Below are 24,143 nucleotides of genomic sequence, written 5' to 3' on the forward strand. Positions count from 1 at the left end.
GGGCTACATCTATAAAAAGGCAATATCATTCCTGATATTGGTTATTATTTCTTCTCTCTCTAATTAGTCTAGACAGACATTTATCAACTTTACCGATCATTTCAAAGAACCGGTTCTTGGTTTCAGGGATTGCTATTTTTGTTTTATGTTGCTTTCAATTTAATTGATTTCTACTCTTTTTATTACTTGTTCCTTCTGCATTTGCTCTTATGTGTCTAGTTTCTTAAAGTAGAAGTTTAGATTATTGGTTTGAGACTCACTGTCTTTCCTAATATTATAAGCATTTAGTGCTATAAAATTACCACTAAGTACTACACTACAAGGATCCCACGAATTTTTGTATGTTGTGTCATTTTCATTTAATTCAAAATATGTTCTAATATTCTTTTAGACTTCCTTTTGGACCTATGGGTAAAAATGTATTAATTTCCAAATATCTGGAGGTTCTCCAGATACCTATTATTAATTTCTAACTGAATGCTGTTAGGGTCAAAGAAGATACTTTGCATGATTTTAATTCTTTTAAGTTTGTCAAAGTTTATTTTATGGCCTAGAATATGTTCTATCCTCATAATTCTGGCATGTGTGCTTGAAAAGAATATGTATTCTGCTATTATTCAGTACAGTCTTCCATAAATACTTATCAGGTCAAGTTGGTTAATAGTACTGTTCAGGTCTTCTATATCCACACCGATTTGCCATCTACTTGTTTTATCAATTACTGAGACAGGATGAACTATAATTGTGTATTTGTTCACTTTGCCTTCATGCTCCCCTGTTAGAAGCATACGCATGGCTGACCGGGTGCAGTGGCTCGCACCTATTATCGCAGCTATGCGGGAAGCTCAGGTGGAAAGACTGCTTCAGGCCAGGAGTTTCAGATCAGCCTAGGCACATAGTGAGACCCTGTCTCTACAAAAAAAAAAAAAAAATTTTTTTAATTAGCTGGCTTGGTGGGATGTACTGTAGTCCCAGCTACTTAGGAGGCCAGAGAAGAACTGTTTGAGATCAGCCTGGGCGATATAGCAAGAACCCATTTAAAAAAAAAAAAAAAAGCATACACGTGTAGGAGACATACATTCCTAAACACATACAATCTCACATAAGATTGTTATGTCTTCTTGGTGAATTGACCCTATTATCATGGATAGTCCTCTTTGTTCCTGGTAATAACCCTTGTTCTGAAGTCTACTCTGATATTACAAGACACTCTAGCTTTCTTTTGTTTAGATCTGCTTATCTTTGCCATCCATTTATTTTTTTCCAATTGTATTTTTTTTGCCATTTCCAACACATGTCCAACAGTTGTAGCCATACCATCTTGATTGTTTACTGCTGGGAATTCACTGTGGGAGAGAGTTGCTGTCATTAGCTATTAAGCTATACACATTTCCGATAACCACAGAGCAACATACTTGGCCTCTGTTACTCCTAATCTTTGCAACTAAGACTGACCCCACGTACAGGCTCAGATTCACTAATATTATAGGACCAACCTTATTCCTAAATAGGGGATCATAAAGAACCCTAATCTCTGCTCTACTCTGGCACATTGAATAGTGCTAACCTATCTAAATATCACATGCCAAAATCATATCAAATTATAGCTCTGGGTAACAACCCCCATATTTACCACTTGTCTAAGCTGCTCTCCCATTAGCCCACTAAAACCAAATTCATGTCTCTTATTTCTTAATCCCCTTGCCTTTGGGCTATGGTTCGATAGGCCATTGGTCTGACAATCTGTTGAAACTCCTCTAGCTGCCCTGCCTGACCTGCTCTGCTTCACTTCACATTGCATGCCCCCTTCAGTCTCAGTGCAACCACAGCTCTCACTAAGACATGCCCAACACCAGCCCCGAGGTAATCTCCTGATCCTGTCACTTGTTTCTGGTCCTACCCTGACCTTCACCAATAGGTTCCAGCACTGAGATTTTTATGTTTTCCCACAAACTTATCTTCTACTCCAATCACTCAAATTCAATGTGTCATGTTTCTTTGAGCCTTATATCTTCATTCCTTTCGTTTTTAAAAACAATTTATTAAACAAAATTAACCATTTTAATGGTTAGTGTACTAGTGTACTAAATTCAGTGGCATTTAGTACATTCAGAATGTTGTGCAACCACCAAAATCCAGTGCCAAGTCATTTCCATCATTCTAAAATAAAAACCCTTACCTATTAAGCAGTTTATTGCCCTTCTCCAAGCCCCACCTTCTAGCAACCACCAATCTATGCTCTGTTCTGTATAAATTTATCTATTCCAGATATTTCATATACATGGATTCACACAATATGTGATCTTTTGTGCCTGGCTTTTTCACTTCAAGTTTTGGAGATTCATCCACATTATATTAATAGTACATGTTAGTACTCCATTCCTTTTTATGGCTGAGTAATATCCTATGTATATATGACCATTTGTTTATCCATTCCTCCACTGATGGATTTTTGGGTGTGTCCACTTTTTTGTGAATAATGCTACCACAAACAATGTGTGTACACATACGTGGTTGAGTACCAGAATTCCATTATTTTGGGTACACAACTAGGAGTTGAATTGTGTTGTACTATAGTAATTCTATGTTTAACTTTTTGAAGAACCATCAAACTGTTTTCCATAGCAGTTTTATGTTCCATTTTCTATTCCTACCAAAAATGTATGAGGGTTCCAATTTCTCAACCTCCCTGCCAACACTTTTTTAAAAAATTGTAGTCATCCTAATGGGTGTGAAGTGGTACCTTATCATGGTTTTGATCTGTATCTCCCTAATGACTAATGATTTTAAGCAGCTTTTCATTTGCTTGTTGGCCATCAGTATATCTTCTTTAGAGGAATGTCTATTCAAGTCCTTTGCCCATTTTATCATTGGGTTGTCTTTTTGTTGCTGAGCTATGAGTTATTTCTATATTCTGAATGCTAGATCCTTGTCAGATATATTAATTTCCAAATATTTTTTACCATTCTGCAGGTTGTCTTTTCACTTTCTTTTTGATGCACAAAAAGATTTAATTTTGATGAAGTCTAATTTATCTATTTTCTCTTTTGTTACTCATGCCTTTGGTGCCTAAGAACCAGTATCTAAACCCATTATCAAATCCAACATCACAAATATTTATGACTATGTGTTCTTCTAAGGGCTTTATGGTTTTAAAACCATAAAAAGGTTATTTTAAAACCATAAAATCTATATTTAGACTATCAGTCCATTTTGAGTTAATTTTTATATATGGTGTGTAGTAGGAGTCCAATTCATTCTTTTGCATGAGAATATCCAGTTTTCCCAGCACTATTGATTAAAGAGACTATTCTTGCCTGATCGAATGGTTCCAGCATTCTTGCTGAAAACTAGCTGGCGACAGATGTATAGATTTATTTCTAGACTCTTAATTCTACTCTATTAATCTGTATGTCTATCCTTATGCCAGTACCACACTACTTTGATTACTATAGCTTTGTACTAAGTTTTGAAATCAGAAGTGTTGAGTCCTCCAACTTTTCTGTTCTTTTTCAAGATTGTTTTGGCTATTCAAGGCCCCTTGCAATTCCACGTGAGTCTGAGGATCAGCTTCTCCATTTGTGGAAAAGACCATGAGAATTTTGATAAGTCTGATAGAATTGAATCACTTCTAATCTACAAACATGGGATATATTTTCATCTCCTTTAATTTTTTCTAACAGATGAATAAAATTTCAGTTTTGAGTGTACAAAGTTTTTACCTTCTTGGCTAAATTTATTCCCATGTATTTTATTCTTTCGGATACTACCGTGAATGGACTTTTTTTCTTAATATCTTTCTCGAATTGTTCATTGCTTGTGCATCTTTTTACTTCTAACCTATCAAGTTTCTTGTAGACAGGTTTTGTCTTTTTATCCAATCTTTTAATTGGCATGTTTAACTTACATTTAATGTAATTATTGATGTAGTTGGAATAAAATCTATAATCTTATTCATTTTCTATTTGATCCATTTACTCATTGTTCCTTTTTTTCCCCTACTTATTATTTTTAAATGACTCCATTTTATCTCTGCTACTTGCTAATTAATTATACATATATTTTTCCCCCTTTTTTTGAGACAATGTCTCTTGCTCTGTTGCCTGGGATAGAGTACAGTGGCATCATTATAGCTCACTGAAACCTCCAATTTCTGGGCTCAAGCAATCCTCCTGCCTCAGCCTCCTGAGTAGCTGGGACTATAGGCACGCACCACCATGCATGCATGGCTAACTTAATTTTTTGTAGAGACAGGGTCTTGCTATTGCCCAGGCTGGTCTCAAACTCCTAGCCTCAAGTGATCCTCTGGCTTTGGCCCCTCAAAGTGCTAGGATTATAGGCATGAGCCTATATATTTTCTTTTTTAAAAAAAATTTTAGTTGGTTTTCCTTGGGTTTGTAAATACATATTTTGCTGTTCCTTGGTCACCACAAACTTATTCCTTGATCAAGGCCTTTATACTAGGTGTATGTTCTATCTGGAATGCTTCTCCCTGTATCTTCAAATGGTTTCCTTCTTCACATCATTCAGTCTCTGGTCAAATGTTACCTCCTCACAGAGGCTCTCCAAAAGTACCTTACCTACAACAGCACCTGCATGTACCACCTCTCTGCTGCTTTATTTTTCTTCATAGCCCTTATCACCAGCTGAAATTATATTTACTTGTTTAATGTGTCTCCCCAAGTAGAACACTTTATGTAATAACAGACCTCATTTTTCTTGTTTACTGTTGTACCCTCCGTACTAAGACAACACCTCACATGTTCTTTTTCAAGTGAATAAATACATTCATTCCATTACATGATTACATCATAATCATATAGGACGAAGAAAAACACAAAGTGTTTACGCAAATTGAACCTAACATCTTGACAATAAATTATAGAATAATGAAAAATGAAATAGACTGTTATCTTTCTCATGACTAAATTGGCTACTACTTATATTTGGAGAAAAGGAGAAAGAAGAGCTCTAAGCAAAATCTGGGTGAAAAATTAAAACTCTTTAAATGTCTATTTGATACAGTCTTTGCACTGAAAGAATTTTAAAGTTGAAAAAAGACTTGAACCACAATGAATACTACTTCACAACTACTAGGATAACTATTACCAAAAAAACCCAGAAAATAACAAGAGTTAACAAAGATGTGAAGAAACTGGAACCCTCATATATTACATGTGGGAATATAAAGTGGCACAGCCACTGTGGAAAAGAGTTTGGCACTTCCTCAAAAAATTAAACATGGAATTACATATAATACAGCAACGCCACTTTTAGGTATATGCCCAAAAGAATTAAAAGCATGAACTCAGATGTTTATATGCCAGTGTTCATAGGAGCATTATTCACAATAGCCGAAAAGTGTTAACAACCCAAATGACCATCATCAAATAAATGGATGAACAAAATTTGGCATATAAATACAATGGAGTCTTACTCAGACATAAAAATTAATGAAATTCTGATACATGCTACAACAAGAATGGACCTTGAAAACATGCTAAGTGAAATAAACCACACACAAAAGGACAAATATTGTATGATTACACTTACATGAGTTACACAGAATAGGCAAACTCACAGAGCTAGAAAGTAGAACAGAGGTTGTCAGGGGCTGGGGGAGTGAAAAAGATTATTGTTTAGTGGGTACAGAGCTTCTGTTTGGGACGATGAAAAAGTTCTGGAAGTGGATAATGGTGATGGTTGCACAACATTGTAAACATACTTAATGCTACTGAGCTGTACCCTTAAATGGTAAATTTTGTGTTGTGTATATTTTATCACAATAAAATAAAAAAATCACCCATATCCAGTAATCCCACTATTAGGTATATATATCACAAAGAAATTAAATCAGTATGTCGAAGAGATACCTGCATTCCTGTGTTTACTGAGCACTATTCACAAGAGACAAAATATAGAATCAACTTAAAATGTACATCAATAGATGAACAGATAAAGAAAACACAGTATGTATACACAATGGAATACTATTTGGCCATAAAAAAGAATAAAATCTTATCATTTGCAACAACATGGATGAACCTGGAGGACATTCTATTAAGTGAAATTAAGCCAGACACAGAAAGATAAACATGATCACACTCACATATGGAATCTAAAAAAGTTGATCTCACAGGAGCAGAGAGTGGAAGGGTGGTTACTAGAGGCCAGGGGATGGGAGTAGAGGGAAATGGGAAGAGACTGGTCAACAGGTACAAAGTTACACTTAGGAGGAATAAATTCTGGCATTCTATTGCACAGTAGGGTGACTATAGTTAACAATACTGTATTGTAGATTTGAAAAATGCCAGAAGAGAGAATTTTAAATGTTCTTACCACAAAGAAATAATAAATGTTTGAGGTGGTAAGTATGCTAATCACCTTGATTTGATTCACAATGTATACATGTATCGAAACATCATCTTATACCCCATAAATATGTGCAATTATTACGTGTCAATTAAAAATAAAACTTTTTAAAAAATCACCAAAGGAAAAAAAGGAGAATGGATTTGCTAAGTCAAAGAAGCCAGACACAAAAGTTTCATACCTTACAATTCCATTTATATGAAATTCTAGAAAAGGCAAAACTATAGTGACAGAAAGCAGATGGGTTGCTGGGGTTGGCAGGGGTGAGGGGTGAACTGCAAAGGCACAAAAGGGAAATTTTGGGAATGATGGAAATATTCTTTGTTTTTATTGTGTTGGTGGTTCACAATCATATACATTTCAAACACCTCACACTACATACTTAAATTTGATGAATTTTATTACATGTAAATTATACCTTAATAAAGTTCACTTAAAAAGTGAAAGAGAGAGATCTGAGATGGTCTGGCCCAGGGGTGGGGAACATTTTCGTGTTGGAAGGCTGTAATCAAATAGGGCCACATTCAAGAAACTTCAATTAGATGTATGTAAAAATGTACATTATTTTGTAAAACTCTATGTACTTAATAACGTCAAAAAATGAAAACTATTTGTTAATTTTAAAGTTAACTAACCTTTTAATGACTTTGTTGTGTCTGCTTTTTGTTGGAAAGCATCTGAATATTTGGTTGCAGCATGGAGGTCCACGTTTTAGTTGATCGTGACCCTAAGGGCGCCCTGATTTGGATTAGGTAGGACAATGTAGATTCCCAGCAGTAAGTGGTTGAAAAGCAAGAAAACATTTTTCCGTCATGTTGCCAGAGATGTGAGTATTCTACTGCATTTTTCCATATTTCAATTGGACCTTTCTTAGCATCAAACAATGAATCAATTCCTTCTGTAGTTCGTTAGGTGCCTTGGTGTTATCAGCTAGGTAAAGCTGAAATGCTAATTTGAATGTGATGTCATGATTCTCAAAGTCAGTGACCCTTTCACTGTGTTCTCCAATTAACAGGCCTATAACAGCTATTTATTCTTCAAATGATTCACATATATCATCCTGCTCATCAACGACCTTTGCTAACTGGGGAAAATGTGCATCTGAAATTTCCTTTTGAAGAAGTATTTCAAAAAAAGACAGCTTTTTTTGAAATGCTTGGATTTTTTGCCACATATCATATATAGACTTAGTTTTACCTTGCAAAAAAATATTCAAATCATTTTGATTTGACGTGGTATCACATAGAAATGCTGCATTCCTATAGAAATCTTCTTTCAATAATTCATATTACCGATTCTGTTCTTCATAAAATTTAACTATGTGTTCTTGCAGAGATAAAATTTTGGCTAATGCCTGCCCCTCTGATAGCCAACAATGTATTTTAGAATGATAGGGCAAATCCACACTGAATACCTCATCATTCAATTCTAGCATGTTATGAAACTGATGATGCTGTGTTGCATTTGCACGAATATAGTTAACAATACTCATAACTTGTTGCAAAGTGTCACTTAAAACAGTAGCTGCTTTAGGCCGGGCTCACGCCTGTAATCCTAGCACTCTGGGAGGCCGAGGCGGGAGGATCGCTCGAGGTCAGGAGTTCGAGACCAGCCTGAGCAAGAGCGAGACCCCGTCTCTACTAAAAATAGAAAGAAATTATATGGACAGCTAAAAATATATATATAGAAAAATTAGCCGGGCATGGTGATACATGCCTGTAGTCCCAGCTTCTTGGGAGGCTGAGGCAGAAGGATTGCCTAAACCCAGGAGTTTGAGGTTGCTGTGAGCTAGGCAGACACCAAGGCACTCTAGCCTGGGCAACAGAGTGAGACTCTGTCTCAAAAAAAAAAAAAAACAAAAAGAAACACAAAAAAAACAGTAGCTTTAGCACAGAGATTTTGCTGATTCAAGATACAATGAAAATAAACAAGAGCAAGCATCTGGATTTGTTAATATTTTTTTTATCTGTGCAATAAACCCTTCATGTTTTCCTGTCATGGAAGGTGCATCACCTGTACATACACTCACTAAATTTACCAAATTCAGTCCAACTTCATGACATTTATCTTGAAAGCTGTTGAAGATATCTATTCCCCTGTTCTGTTTGCAAGAGTGCCCAAAGCGAGTAACTCTTCACAGCAAAGAAAACCTTCTGTTATGACCCGAATGAAGTATAAAACCTGCACTGAGTCAAAAGTATCAGTTGATTCATCCAAAGCGATTGAATAATATATATTTTCCTTTTGAAGTATTACATGAAGTTGTTCTGTTAAGTTGAAGGCTAATTCATGCTGCTGATCAGTTATGGCTCTCCTTGAAAGAGTTTGTACTTTGAAACATTATTGGGGTCTAAGCATCCTACAACTTCAACAATGAATTCTCTCACAATTTCTACATCACTAATAGCTTCCCTTTTTTCCCTGAGTATATAAGCTACTTTGTAAGTTGCTTCAGTGGCATTATTTCCAGGTCTTATTGTTGCTTGAAAGAATTGTCTTTGCTTTTGCTTTCCATCTTTTAATTTCTGGATACAACCTTTTGTGCCTCTCCCTCTAATTTAAAATATTCATGGTCCCTATAAGTGTTACAATGCTGATGAATTTCTTTAATGTTGATATTGCAGTATCACAGAGCAAGTAAATCATCTTATCTTTAGCAGAAATAAGATAATATTGCAATTTCCAATCCTCATTAAAAAATTCTTCCTTCAGTATTCTCTCGGTCTTCTTTGACATGATGGGCTGTTAGCAGACAGAATTAAAAAATACTGTCAAGCTATCCAACTATTCACAAATTCCACTTCAAACAAAAACACAGTGCACCACTGTCAAAAGCTGATAATAGACTGTTGTACTCAACCCCCATAAACTCTTGCCAACCAGCCTCATGTGGTAGTGGTGCCAGTCAGTCAGGCTGGGGAAGTTAGAACTCAATCATGAACATAGCAGCTGTCAATTTACCCCTTATGTCTTACTAATGTTCTAATTGTGCCAATCTGGGAGGATTATTTTGTTGAAACTTATTTTATTCTTTGTTATTTTAAATACATTCATTTTAAAAATAAAATAAAAATATACAAGATGAACAAAAATGCATTAATAAAAATAAAAGGATTTGTTTTGTAAAATTCGAATTTAGTCAAAAGGTCACACTTAGGGACCTAGAAGGCCACGTGTGGCCTTAAGGCTACAGGTTCCCCACCCCTGGTCTAGCCCTATTTCATCATTTTAGAAAAAAATAGAAACTGTCTTCAAGTATACAAGATCACACAGTTAGCAAAACAGGACTAGAATCTAGTTCCATAAATGAAATCTAAAGCTATTTATATTATATAAAATGCCCCTGTTTGGCAGTAGAGTGGTGGTAATTCAATACCTCCTGCTGGGATACAAATTTAAAATTCTTAAAGTTCTGAATAATTCATACAGTTATACTGAAAGGCTATAATCAAAACATTCAACAATAGATGTTCACCTTCTACCAGTAATATGTTCATGCAGTTAATTCTGGCTATTTTGGCTTTCCCAGTTAACTTTTTCATTACAAACCAACATTCTATCCTTTTGATACTCCTAGGTTTCAATATTTGAAAAACAATGCAAAAAACTTAATTCATGATTCTAATGTATTATGGCTACAGCTTATGCTGAATGCAAACATAGTTACTCTCTTTCTTTTAAAAAAAAAAAAGTCACATTGTACTAACTCATTTCAGCTTAATTCAAAAATGACTCCATAATTCTCTTTTTTTCTGTTTTTATGATTGGATATTACTGACATTTCATAAAAAAATAGAAAAAAATATTTGCATTCCCATCTTTTTAGTGTTATTTTATCAGTTTCCTATTCATTTTTCTTAGCCATATTCAATAATATAACAGAAAAAAAAATGTTTATGGCTCTTTCAATTGTCCATTTTTTCTTTTTCTGAGTTTTGTACCCAGATGATGATACCGTTTTTTAATTTTACTGAATAAAAATAATGTCCAACTTTGTAAACATTTATTTGCCTTGCAGACTTGTATAGAGTTCTAGGTGTAACACAATTTTTTTTTTTTTTACCTATTCTTATTACAATCCACCTCCTACTTAAGAACAGAAAACTGAAAGAAGAAATAATATCTTTTCAAAGATAAAATGCTGGCTTTTCTTTTACCCTCATATTTCTGATCAAGATCACCCTAATTTGAATTTGCCAATGGAAAATGATGTCTAAGTTACAAAAGATACCTGAGGCTAGCTTTATAATCAGCAGCTGTTTAGTGCCCTAGGTTAGTTAACATAATTTTTAAAGGGCTAATTTTTTATCTTGATAATGTCCTTCCTTTTGAAAAAAGGTAGGCATACATCTTAAGTCATAATTCAAACTCTTGATGTAGGAAGTCTAAGCTACAGTATTTCCTAAGATACAAATTGCCACATTATCAAAGCTTTATAAATGAGATGATTACATATATTCTGCAGGTTGGGTATTATTTTATTTGCACAATGAATAAAAACTATCCTAAGTTAGGAATTAAAATTTACCCTTGGAAAAATGATATCTGTTATGAAAATAGATTTCTAGAACCTAAAAAGCAAGTCTCATATACATTGCTTGTTTTCTATGACTTAGAACATAATGCAAGCAAAGAAAATATTACCTATTTCTAACAAAACAGTGTAGACAGAAAAAAAAAGTTAGAACAAGGAGTCTTTAGGCCACAATAAGACCCTTAAGTATTATAGAACATAAAATGGAATAAGAGTTCATTAAAGTAAAAAACCAAATTATTTAAAACAAGAGCACAGAAGTTGTGCTTTAAAAAAAAAAATGGTTTAAAGGAAGGGGAGATGAGAAAGGTGAGAAAAAGCACTACCAGACTCCTTACCCATTGTTGTTGGTGCTGGAGCTTCCTGATGGTATTTTCAGCTTGCTCCAGCTTAGCACTGGCCTCATCACTCTGCTGTTTGATGGTGGCCAACTCCCGTTTTATGAGGTAGTTTTCCTCAGCCTCCTGGGCTCTTGTCACTTGTCCCTTAGGACATAATTTTTTTGTGTGTAAAGCAATTTAGGATAGATTCAAGAAAGACTGCCTTTGTGAGGCTTAGTTATTTACTTTGACATGTTAAAAAAAAAATCACCTCAGAGAATAGAACAGCCTAGGTAATCATTAGCTAGCAGCTTGTTATTGACTCCAGCAAATTTGGGGAAACTAAATGAAAAATTTATCTGACAATCTTAAGAACAATTCTTCTTTCAGTCAATAAAAATTTAATTCATGCAATATTACTGAGTTGCACATGCAGGACTAAAATTATCAATGAATAGTGGTTAATTTCAAAGAATCCACTGATTGTCATTTTTAAATAAATATTTTAAAAAATAAGGTTAGCTTTAAAACGTGCAAAAGGTGTCTTTTAAAAACCAAGATAATACCCTGTTATCAAAAATTAAGTTTACACCCACATATACCACCCAAAAAATTATTTCTAAGAAAATGCATGTAAAATTGCATGCATTATAACATGGATTTCTAAGTTTATGACTTTCCTTAGAAGTTAGAGAAAATGCTACAAAAAAAAAAAAAAAACAACAACAAAACTATACCTGTATCAATCTATCTGCCAAGGAAGCACTTTCCTACAAAAGGAAAAATTCAGATAGAAATATAAGAAAGAAATAAAAGTGATAAAATTAGGAATAAGAAGAAACAAACATACCCAAATTCCACCTACTTTTCATTGCTAATTAAAATGGACATTTAAATTTTAAAACTTTTTTTTACTGAACGTGTCTTTATTCTTAAACCTTAAGAAAATGTATCAAAACAAGGATAGACTACAGAAAAATATGTGCTTCTAAAAGAAACCAAACACAAATTCCAAGTGGTTTTTTATACTTGGACAAATATCTTCTTTTGAAAGCATATCTTTACATCTCTATTTTTCGACTTAACCATACTGTCAAACCACTTATATGAAAGGGAGAAGGAATTTGAGTAAGCATTCCACTTAAAAAGTATGACAGCAATTTGTGCAACAGCAACCTCTAAGGAAACAAAGCAAGAAAAACATAACACATAATAATGGGCTCAACTTAATAAACTCTAGCAATAACTAAGTAAACTTTTTTGATTACAGAATCCAATTGATACATAAGTATTTACAGAATTCTAAGTGCTAAGTGACACATCTAGGCCATCTAAGTCAGTACAAAAAAAAAGGTACTTTTCTAGAATGCAAAATCCAAATTTCACACTTTCTTACAGCATCCTTATCATTCTGAAGATTCAATTACATAAGAATGCTTTTTCTGTAAAAATGTTTCACTCTAAAGATTAAAAAACCACCTAAGATCATGTATATTTTATTGTAAAGTAGGTATTTAGTGAAAAAAAGCACATGATTAAAACGACTTAAAAACAAACTCAAACTTCTTGTGGAGTCACCAAAAACATAGAATTATCCTCATAACAACTCTAACATGATGTGGAAAATACAAGGAAACTTTTTGACTTAGTATAAAGTATCTGTAATTATTATACAACGAAGACAGACATGTCATAAACATCCTGTCCTTGTGCACTTCTGTTTAATATGAAATCATCAATACTTTTTAAACAAAAGACAAATACTGCAAACTATCTATAATTTCATTTACTCATTTCTTGAATAGTTATAGATTTTCAGGGAAGATTTCAAGATACTTGGCAATATCATGAGGGGGGCTTTTAATCCACTTACTCTCACCTCTGGTTTAAAAAAAATGCACCAAAAGACTTTGTAAATTCAGATGATTTTCTTTTAATAAGCCAAATCCTTTTTTTTCTAAATTACAAATCCTAGATCTGAAAAGCAAAACTCTTAAACTGTACTTTTACTATTCAATTCATTTTTATAGCATGAGGAAATGATTATAAAAGATAATTACATCAAAAGCACAATATAAAAAATAATGTAAAATTTCCTTATTTGACCAGTTATTATATGTGACACAGAGAGGAAGAGGTAACAAGCAGATATCAAAATAATTCTAAAAGTAAAAGTTTATGCACAATTCTCCTGTGTTAAAATCAATATGAGAGTGAATTTTTATATAAGGAATTAGTCACTTTGACTAAACTTAAAGTTGGATTTAGAGGAATCAGTGCCACATTCAACATGCTAGGAAGGCAGGACAACATTTGAAATTCATCTTTAAAATGCTGTATCAGAATGGATTCCCAACTAGATTCTGAAAGAACATACTTTTTAGAGGTTTTATGTAAAGAAAACAAATGGCATCAATATGTTACTCTAACAATAACCTCAGTTAAAACTTTAACATGAAAGTTTGAGGACTAGTACTGATCAATTTTTATTAATGACAAGTTATTTTGGTTAAACAGTAAGCAAGGCAAGCTAAGCAGTCAATACCACAACTTAGGAGAGACATGTGCCACATTTTTTGAGGATTTATTTAAAATATACAAGAAAAATACTACACATTCAAAGAAGCTTGCAAAAGTAGTCATTTACTTACTTTTTCTAATGTTTCAATGCGTTGTTTTAGAAGTCTGTTCTCTGTGCGTAACCTCTGCCAAAAAAAAAAAAAAAAAAAAAATTTTTTTTGCACACACTCTTTAAAGGCAAAAAGATTCTTAAATCACAGCCCTGAAGATGTACCACCTTTTATAAATAAGAAAAGAGTCGGCTGGGCGTGGTGGCTCACTCCTGTACTACTACCACTCTGGGAGGCCCAGGAGGGCGGATTGCTTAAGGACAGAAGTTCGAGCCCAGCTTGAGCAAGAGTGAGACACCCCCCTACCCCCGTCTCTACTAAAAATAGAAAAAATCAGCTGGACAACTAAAAATAGAAACAAAAAATTAGCCGGGAGTGGTGGCGAGCACCTGTAGTCCCAGTTATTTGGGAGGCTGAGGCAGGAAGATCCCTTGAGCCCAGGATTTTGAGGTTGCTGTGAACTAGGCTGACGTCATGGCACTCTAGCCTGGGCAACAGGGTGAGACTCTGTCTTAAATAAATAAATACATAAATAAATAGAAAAGAGTCTAAAAATGGTTACATTATCAAATGTGAAAGGTTCAGAGGAGGAAATACATGGTAAAGGAAATGATCACATTTATCATCCCAGCTGTGACTGAATTTTAAATATAAGCTACAGTATATATAGAACTAACTGCTTTCTTTTCTACACTTACTATGACTCATAATATTTTCTTATGTTTTAATATCTCCATTAGATAGAAAAGATTCTAACTTGCCTATATCCTATACGGCCTATCTACATCATTTGTATTCAAATGTCAGTTGAATGAAGAAATAGGAAATCCGAAAAATGCATGTTCATAGGACAAATAAAGTGTCAGTTTTGACAAGTCTCCATTTATAATATGTTTTAGATGACAAGTTGTAAAATTCCTTATAAAATTCTGAAAATATGAAAGAATTTATCATGAATTGTTTTCTACTTACAAAAATTAAAAGCTCCAATTACTAGCCTTTTCTCATAGTTCAAAAAGTAAAACAGGGTTGTAAGGAAAAAAAACACATCACGTAATTGTTCAATGCCAGACTCTCAAAAACATGTCAAATTACTGTCAGGTATTAAATCCAAATCACTCTATATTTTTGAAAAATCATTTCTGCATATTCTACCAATATAATATCTTATTAACCCCTATATAAATTACCCCTTCATTTTCGAATCCCCTAAACATTGCCTCTTCATTTTGCAATCACTCAAATTTCAAACCTCCATTTGCCTTTTTATGTCAATTTGTTCCAGAACTCAATCCAGCCTTCTTCCAACCCTCCCTTCCTCTATATTTCTGCAAAAAATATCTTCCTCAGAAAATTCTTCTATCAATTCAATCTATTATTTTGCCAGTAAAGACTTAAATATAGGCCGGGCGCGGTGGCTCACGCCTGTAATCCTAGCACTCTGGGAGGCCGAGGCGGGTGGATCGCTCAAGGTCAGGAGTTCGAGACCAGCCTGAGCAAGAGCGAGACCCTGTCTCTACTAAAAATAGAAAGAAATTATATGGACAACTAAAATATATATACAAAAAAATTAGCCGGGCATGGTGGCTCATGCCTGTAGTCCCAGCTACTCGGGAGGCTGAGGCAGTAGGATCGCTTAAGCCCAGGAGTTTGAGGTTGCTGTGAGCTAGGCTGATGCCACGGCACTCACTCTAGCCTGGGCAACAGAGTGAGACTCTGTCTCAAAAAAAAAAAAAAAAAAAAAGACTTAAATATAGTTTATATCATATGACATATAAAATCTCAGTTCAGAGAAATGAGAGTCTCTTACTAAGTAGCTCACAAACTGGAACAAATCTTAAGAGTTATTACAAAAATACTTTGCAAATTAAATTTTCTTGCTCTATTCACTAAAACATTTAGATGATTTTAATGGACATTATGCGTAATCTCAGACTACAAAATAACAGCTTGAGGAGCAAAAAAATGTTTCATTTCTTGGCTACTCTTACTATGTGCAGCATAGATGGTCTACAACAGTGGTCCCCAACCTTTTCGGCACCAGGAACTGGTTTCATGGAAGACATTTTTCCCATGGACCAGGGGTGGGGTGGGGTGGGACGGTGGGGATGGCTTCAGGATGATTCGAGCACATTACATTTATCGTGCAGTCAAACGTCTCCGCTAATGATAATTTGTATTTGCAGCCACTCCCCAGTGCTAGCATCATCGCCTCAGCTCCACCTCAGATCATAAGGCATTAGATTCTCATAAGGAGTGCATGACCTAGATTCCTCGCAGGCTCAGTTTACAGTAGGGTTCGGGCTCCTATGAGAATCTAATGCCACCGTTGATCTGACAGGATGCAGAGCTCAGGTGGTGATGCAAGTGATGGGGAGTGGCTGTAAATACAGATGAAGCTTCCCTTGCCCACCCCTTTACCTCCTGCTGTGCACCCGGTTCCTAACAGGCCATGAACCAGTAGCAGTCTGGCAGCCCAGGGCTTGGGGGCCACAGGGCTACACAAATAAGCAATTATTAAATGCTGCTACAGTCAAGAAAGCCAAAGAAACAAATGGAATTCCTAAAATGTTCCTCAATCATATTTCATCAACAAAAGGCAACATTTTGTTTATCCTAAAAGATTCAGGATCTTTTAGGATAAACTAGTTTCAACTAGGCAACTGAGTAAATAAAGTTAGTTACAGCAGAAATCATAAATAATAACTAAAATAATAAAAGTTAGAACCAAAAATATTCACCTGAATTTCCTTCCCACATCCTTTTTATTTATTTGTTTTTTTTTTTTTGTTTTGTTTTTGTTTTTTTTTTTGAGACAGAGTCTCACTCTGTTGCCCAGGCTAGAGTGAGTGCCGTGGCGTCAGCCTAGCTCACAGCAACCTCAAACTCCTGAGCTCAAGCGATCCTCCTGTCTCAGCCTCCCGAGTAGCTGGGACTACAGGCATGAGCCACCATGCCCGGCTAATTTTTTCTATATATATTTTTAGCTGTCCATATAATTTCTTTCTATTTTTAGTAGAGATGGGGTCTCCCTCTTGCTCAGGCTGGTCTCGAACTCCTGAGCTCAAACGATCCGCCCACCTCGGCCTCCCAGAGTGCTAGGATTACAGGCATGAGCCACCGTGCCCGGCCATATTTATTTGTTTATTTATTAATTAATTATTTGAGACAGGGTCTCCCTCTGTTGCCTGGGCTAGTGTGCAGTGGTGTCATCATTCATTGCTCACTGCAGCCTCAAACTCCTGGGCTCATGCGATCTTTCTGCCTCAGCCTCCCAAGCAGCTGGGGACTACAGGCACCTGCCACCATACCCAGCTAATCTTTCTATTTTTTGTAGAGACAAGGTCTCACTATGTTGCCCAGGCTAGTCTCGAACTTCTGGCCTCCAGTGATACGTCAGCCTCAGCCTCCCTAAGTGCTAGGATTACAGGTTAGCCATGACACCTGGCCCCCTTTAAATCATCTGAAATCAATTTTGTTAAGAAATAAAAATCTAAATTGATTCTCTTCCCTAAATGCCTAACCAAATGTTTTAACACCACTTTTTCAATAAAACATTGCTTCCTCATTTGTGTGATATCTTTTATCATGAATTGATAAATAAAATAGACATTTTTGGTTAATACAGACCATTTCAGGATTGTATTTAAGCTTCAAGTATTACTATATTTTTGTCTGAACTAATATCAGAGTATTTTTGTAATTATAGATTTGCAATCTCTTTTAATACCCAGCAGAGCTAATTTCCTCCATTCGTATATGGTTTTGTTTATCCTCCTCAACCCCCAACCAGTATACTAAAGTAGTTAAGAGACTGGGTTTTGAAATTAAATAGATTTAGGTTTAAATCCTCATGCTACAATTAACACCAGTATATGTCGTTCAACGTCTTAGAATCTCCATTTCCTCATCTAGAAAATTAGAGTAATAAAACCTATAAGGAAATTGGAAAAATTAAATGAGATAGCATAACACCTAATATATACCAAATAACTCAGTTAATGATAACATTGCTCATAATATTTTGGAAGTTAGGCATGAATATTATTTCATTACTTTTGTCTACCTTTTAGAATTATTCTTTAGATTTTTTTTTATCACTCTGGAATTTTACAAGGAATTAAATTTGACTGGATTTGTTAATATGTATTTTGTTGGAAAATTCATATCTTTATGTAACATGGAGCTATTTTTTGTTTCTCTCTTTAGTCATTTTTTTAAAATGTTCCTGCATAAAGTTTAAAAGTGTTTGTTAGGGTCCATCCTATTTTTCATTTAGGTTATTCTTACATATACTTTTACTTTTATTTTAAATGGAACTTATTTTTCTAAGATATTTCTGAACTGTTTATTGCTGACATATAGGAAAGTTAATAACTAAAATCTACCACTTGACTGATTTCTTCCTAATTTTTCAATATCTTCCTCACATTTTCTGAAATACTGTTTTGTTTGTTTGTTTGTTTGTTTGAAACAGAGTCTTGCTCTGTTGCCTCAGTGAGAGTGCAGGGGTCATCACAGCTCACAGCAACCTCAAACTCCTGGGCTCAAGCAATCCTCCTGCCTCAGCCTCCCGAGTAGCTGGGACTACAGGTGTGGGCCACCACAACCAGCTAATTTTTCTATTTTTTTGTAGAGATGGGGTTTCACTCTTGCTCAGGCTGGTCTGGAACTGCTGATCTCAAGCAATCCTTCAGCCTCAGTCACCCAGAGTGTAGAACAGAGTTTTCTAAACTTTAAAGTGAAAACCACAAACAGAAAGATCAATAGATATGGCTATATAAAAACATATTACCTTATACCTTTAAAAAAAGAGACTTTTTTGACCCACCAAATTAGAAAAGAAAAAATGTGACTAAGAGTGAAAGCAAGAATGAAATACTCAGTGTTGGCAAAGTAGTAGTGAAATGGAAATTTGCTGCTAAGAAGAACATACCCTGGAAACATTCTTCAGGAAATTTATGTACTATACATCAAAAGTGTTAAAAATGCTAATGTCATATAACTCAATAATTCTACTTTTTACAACTGGCCATGGAAGTAATAATAGGTGCCAAAAAACTTGTTGTATACAAAGATGCTAACCATTAGCACATTGTTTTTAATAATGAAAAGTGAAAACAACATAAATATCCCAAAATAGGGGAATCTCATTTCAAACAACCAACTCTTTAGTAATCATTTCCTTTTCTTTCCAGCTTACTCACTTTATAAAGTAACTCAATCCCAACAGTCCTCCTTTTTATTGAGATAATCCAGTGATCCTACCAACTTTTCACTGCCCTTTAATCCCTGATGTTCTCTCTTCACTCTTGACAAAGTTTAATTTCCAATCATTACATATCCTCCCTTGCTTTTATCACCCCTTACCCCACTCCCCCTCAGTAGTATACTTGCCTGGAAAAACCACTACTCTAAACCAACTCTCTGTCTATGCCTACGCTGGTTAGTATGACTGAAGAAAAACAAAATCATGATGTTTATTTAAATGAATAATCACTCAATTGAGTAGGGCTCTTAATGCTTCCTAGCAATAACAGTGTGTTTCCTTAGTCCATTCCTTCTTCCATCCTCCTAGGTCACTATTTCATACTTACTCCTCTTTCTTCAAAACAGCAACCCTCCAACCCATTGTCACTCAGCTGATGATCTTGCCTATGATTTCACTGGAAACACTGAAGCAATTAGAAGAGAATTTCACAAGCTTCTGCAAACACATTCTACATCTTACCTGGATTTTTGCCCATATAGTTTATTTTACTTCCTGTTACTATGGATTAACTATCTACTCTGGCATACAAAGTTAAGTCTCCTACCTATGCACTAAATCCCATACCCTTCTGACTTTAGCAATTATCCTCACTCATTCATAATTATCAATTTTTTCTACTTCAGTATCACCATAAAAGCATGTAGTTTTTTTCTCCTATCTAAAAAACAAAAAACAAAAAACTCAACATTTCTACTGTCTCTAGCTGCTGTTCCATTTCTCTCGTCTTTATAGAAAATTCTTTGAAAAATATCTCTAATACTTCTACTTCCATTTCAGTTAGGTTTTAGTACCCACTACTTCTCTGCTCTTTTCTAGTTTATCACCATGCCAATAAGCCCAATGGTCACTTCTCCATCCTCCTTTCACAAGAACTATCTTCAGTATTTGACACAGTAAATCCTTCTCTCATTCTAGAACACTTTCTCTTGGTTTCTAAGACACTACACTTAACCTAGTTTTCTCCTACCTTGCTCCTAGTTTGCTGCTTTCTATTAGTACTCATCTTCCTAACCTTTAAATGTTGGCTTACTTTTGGGCTCAATTCTTGAATTCTTCTCTATTTTATCTACACTCATTTTCCAGGTAATCTTATCCATTCTCATGGCTTTCAATATGATCAACCTGCTGACAACTGCCAAATTTATATTCTGCGCCTATCTTCTCTTAACTCCAGATGTGAATATTCAAGGGGCTACGTGGTATCTCCTAGGCGTTTCATTCCTAAAATATCCCAAATTGGGCTCCTGGTATCCCCCTCAAAACCAGATCCTCCTGTAGTCTTCCCCATCTCAGGTAACAGGAACTCCATTTTTCTAACTGCTGAGGCCACAACACCTGATTGATTCCTCTCCCTCTCACACCTCTACATTCAATCTGTTAGTTTTATCTTTAAAATCTGTTCAGAATCCAAACACTTCTTACCCCCTCAGTCCAAGCCACCATCATCCTTTGCCTGCATTAGCCTTCTTAGAGCTGCTATTACCCCCAACAATTTACTTTTGACATAGCAGCCAAAAGCTACTAAACTTAAGTCAGATCTTGTCCTCCTCTACTGAAAACCCCCAACGGCTTCCATCTCACCAGAGTAAAGGCCAAAGTCATTACTATGATCAACAGCATCCTACATTATCTGCAACTTGCTCTATCTTAACTCCTATCACTTTTCTCATCATTCATGTTGTTCCATTCACAATGCTTACTGTTCCTCACCAGTCACACTCCTGAACAGGTTCTGCCCTTCTTCCGGAGGGTCACATATCTAGCTCTGTCACTTTTTTCAGGTCTTTATTCAAAACCCACCTGGTCAACTTCTCTAAATTTTCAACCCAAATACTATTATTTTATATTCTTCTTCCCTGAGGTTTTTTTTTTTCCTCCTTAACACTTATCACCATCTAAAATACATACATTTTACTTTTCTGTTTATTGTCATTTCCATACTAGAATGCAAGCTCCATGAAAGCGGGAATTGGTCATAACCATATCTGAAGTGCCTAGAACAGTGTTTGGGCATGTAGTAGGCACTATAAGTTATCTGCTAAATTAATCAATTATTGAATAAATTATGCTATCAAGCCTCCATTGGATATTATTCTATAGCCATTAATGAAAAGTTTGATACGCCACAGAAAAATGGGCAGCCAAATCCTTCTTATATCACATATGCATCAAAGTTTCTCTTGGAAAGCAGCACAGTATATATACAGAAGAACATCTATGGGTCTTAAAATAACAAAAATCATCTTGTTGATTGACCAGCAGAAAGGAAAGGATGTTAATAAGCTCAATTACAAATGAAAAAGGAGAGGTCACAACTGATATCATGGAAATACAAATCATATTTGAATACCATAAAAGTCTCTATGCCCAAAAACTTGAAAACATGGAAGAAATGGACAAATTCTTAGAAACACACAACCTCCCTAGGCTCAATCAGGAAGAAATAGAATTCCTGAACAGACCAATATCAAGCACCAAAATTGAAGCAGCAATAAAAAATCTTCCAATTAAAAATGTCTCAGACCAGACGATTCACACCTGAATTTCACCAAACCTACAAAGAAGAACGGGTATTCCCCAACATTGAGAAGGATGGAATCCTCTCCGACTCATTCTACGAAGCCAATATCACCTTGATACCAAAGCTAGGAAAGGACACAACAAAAAAAGAAAACTATAGCCCAATATCCCTTATGAATATAGATGCTAAAATTCTCAATAAAATCTTAGCAAACTGAATTGAACTGCACATCAAAAAAAGAATTCATCATGACCAGGTGGGTTTCATCCCAGAGATGCAAGGATGGTTCAACATATACAAATCTATAAATATAATTCACCATATAAATAAAAGCAAGAACAAAGACCATATGATCCTCCCAATAGACGCAGAAAAGGCATTTGACAAAATTTGGCACCCTTTCATGATAAGAATTCTTAACAAAATAGGCATAGATGGGTCATACCTCACAATGATAAAAGCCATCTATGACAAACTCACAGCCAACATCATACTGAACAGGGAAAAATTTAAAGCATTCCTGTTTAGAACTGGAACCAGACAAGGTTGCCCACTATATCCACTACTATTCAACATAGTGCTGGAAGTCCTTGCCAGGGCAATCAGATAGGAGAAGGGAATCAGGGGTATCCAAATGAGGACAGAAGAGATCAAACTATCGCTCTTTGCTGCAGATATGATATTATACCTAGAAAACCCTGAAGATTCAACTAAGAGATTCCTGGATTGATAAATGAATTCAGCAGAGTCTCAGGATACAAAATCGATGCACACAAATCAGTACCTTTCATATACACGAGCAACAGTCAAGTTCAGCATCAAATTGAAGATGCAATACCTTTCACAATAACATCAAATAAAATTAAATATTTAGGAATATATTTAACTAAGGAGGTGAGGGACCAATATAGGGAGAACTACAAAACACTGAGAAAAGAAACTACAGAGAATGTAAACAGATGGAAAACTCTACCATGCTCATGGACCAGCAGAATCCATGTTGTTAAAATATCTCTGCTACCTAAAGTGATCTACAGATTCAATGCAACCCCCATTAAGATACCAACATAATTTTTCACAGATCTAGAAAAAATAGTTCTACACTTCAAATGGAATCAGAAAAGACCCCGAATAGCCAATGCAACCTTATGTAATGAGAACAAATCAGGAGGCATCATTTTATCATACTTCAAACTATACTACAAGGCTATAGTAACCAAAACAGCATGGTACTAGCACAAAAACAGAGACATAGACCTATAGATCAGAACAAAGAACCCAGATATGAAACCATCCTTATGTTGCTATCTGAACTTTGACAAAGTAGAAAAAGACATACACTGTTTAAAAGAATCACTATTCAATAAATGGTACTGGGAAAACTGAATAGCCACATGTGATGACTGAAGTAGGATCTGTACCTCTCACCACTCACAAAAACTAATTCATGATAGATAACAGACTTAAACCTAAGACATGAAACTATACGAATTCTAGAAGAAAATGTTGGAAAAACTCTTATAGATATCAGCCTGGGCAAAGAATTTATGAAGACCCCAAAAGCAATCACAGCAACAACAAAAATAAATAAATGGGACCTGATCAAATTAAAAAGCTTCTGCACAGCTAAAGAAACTGTCATTAGAGTGAATAGACAACCTAAAGAATGGGAGAAAATATTCGTATGCTACACATCTCATAAAGGGCTGATAACTAGAATCTACACAGAACTTAGAAAAATCAACAAGAAATAATCCAACAGCCAGGAAAATCAATAAGAAATAATCAAACAGCCCCATTAAAATGTGGGCAAAGGACACGAACAGAAACTTTTCTAAAGAACATAGACTAATGGCCAAAAAACATATGAAAAGTTGTTTAACATCTCTAATCACCAAGAAATATAAGTCAAAACCACAATGAGATATCACTTAACTCCAGTGAGACTGGCTTTTATCAAAAAGTCCCCAAACAATAAATGTTGGTGCAGATGTGGAGAGATAGGAACACTCATACACTGCTGGTGGGAGTGCAAATTAGTACAACCTCTATGATAAGTAATACGAAGATATCTCAAAGAACTAAAAGTAGAACTACCATTTGATCCAGCAATCCCACTACTGGGTATTTGCCCAAAACCAAAAAAAGACTATAATAAAGACACTTGCACTCAAATGTTTACAGCAGCACAATTTACAATTGCAAAGATGTGCAAACAACCCAAGTGCCCATCAATAAATGAGTAGACTAATAAAATGTAGTATATGTATACCATGGAGTTCTATTCAGCCACAAGAAACAATGATGATACAGCACCTCTTGTATCATCCTGGATAGAGCTGGAACCCATTCTACTAAGTGAAGTATCACAAGAATGGAAAAACAAGCACCACATGTACTCACCACTAAATTGGTAGAAACTGATCAATACTTATGAGCATGTATGGAAGTAACATTCATCAGATATTGGGCAGGTGGGAAAGAGGGTAGAGGG

At 35.2% G+C, this 24,143-nt stretch overlaps 1 protein-coding gene across 3 annotated transcripts in view; it reads right to left on the minus strand.

Moving 5' to 3' along the window:
- EVI5 (ecotropic viral integration site 5) overlaps positions 1–24,143 on the minus strand; it is a 180,763-nt gene that overhangs the window by 91,680 nt on the left and 64,940 nt on the right. For all 3 annotated transcript variants that reach the window (XM_069478215.1, XM_069478214.1, XM_069478213.1), the window contains 3 exons: positions 13,878–13,931; positions 11,964–11,996; positions 11,245–11,391 (listed from right to left, as the gene is read on the minus strand). In XM_069478215.1, coding sequence (XP_069334316.1) covers positions 11,245–11,391; positions 11,964–11,996; positions 13,878–13,931 — 234 coding nt within the window. The remainder of the gene's footprint in view (positions 1–11,244; positions 11,392–11,963; positions 11,997–13,877; positions 13,932–24,143) is intronic.

This window comes from Eulemur rufifrons, chromosome 8, assembly GCF_041146395.1.
Source record: "Eulemur rufifrons isolate Redbay chromosome 8, OSU_ERuf_1, whole genome shotgun sequence".
Taxonomy (NCBI): Eukaryota; Metazoa; Chordata; class Mammalia; order Primates; family Lemuridae; genus Eulemur; species Eulemur rufifrons.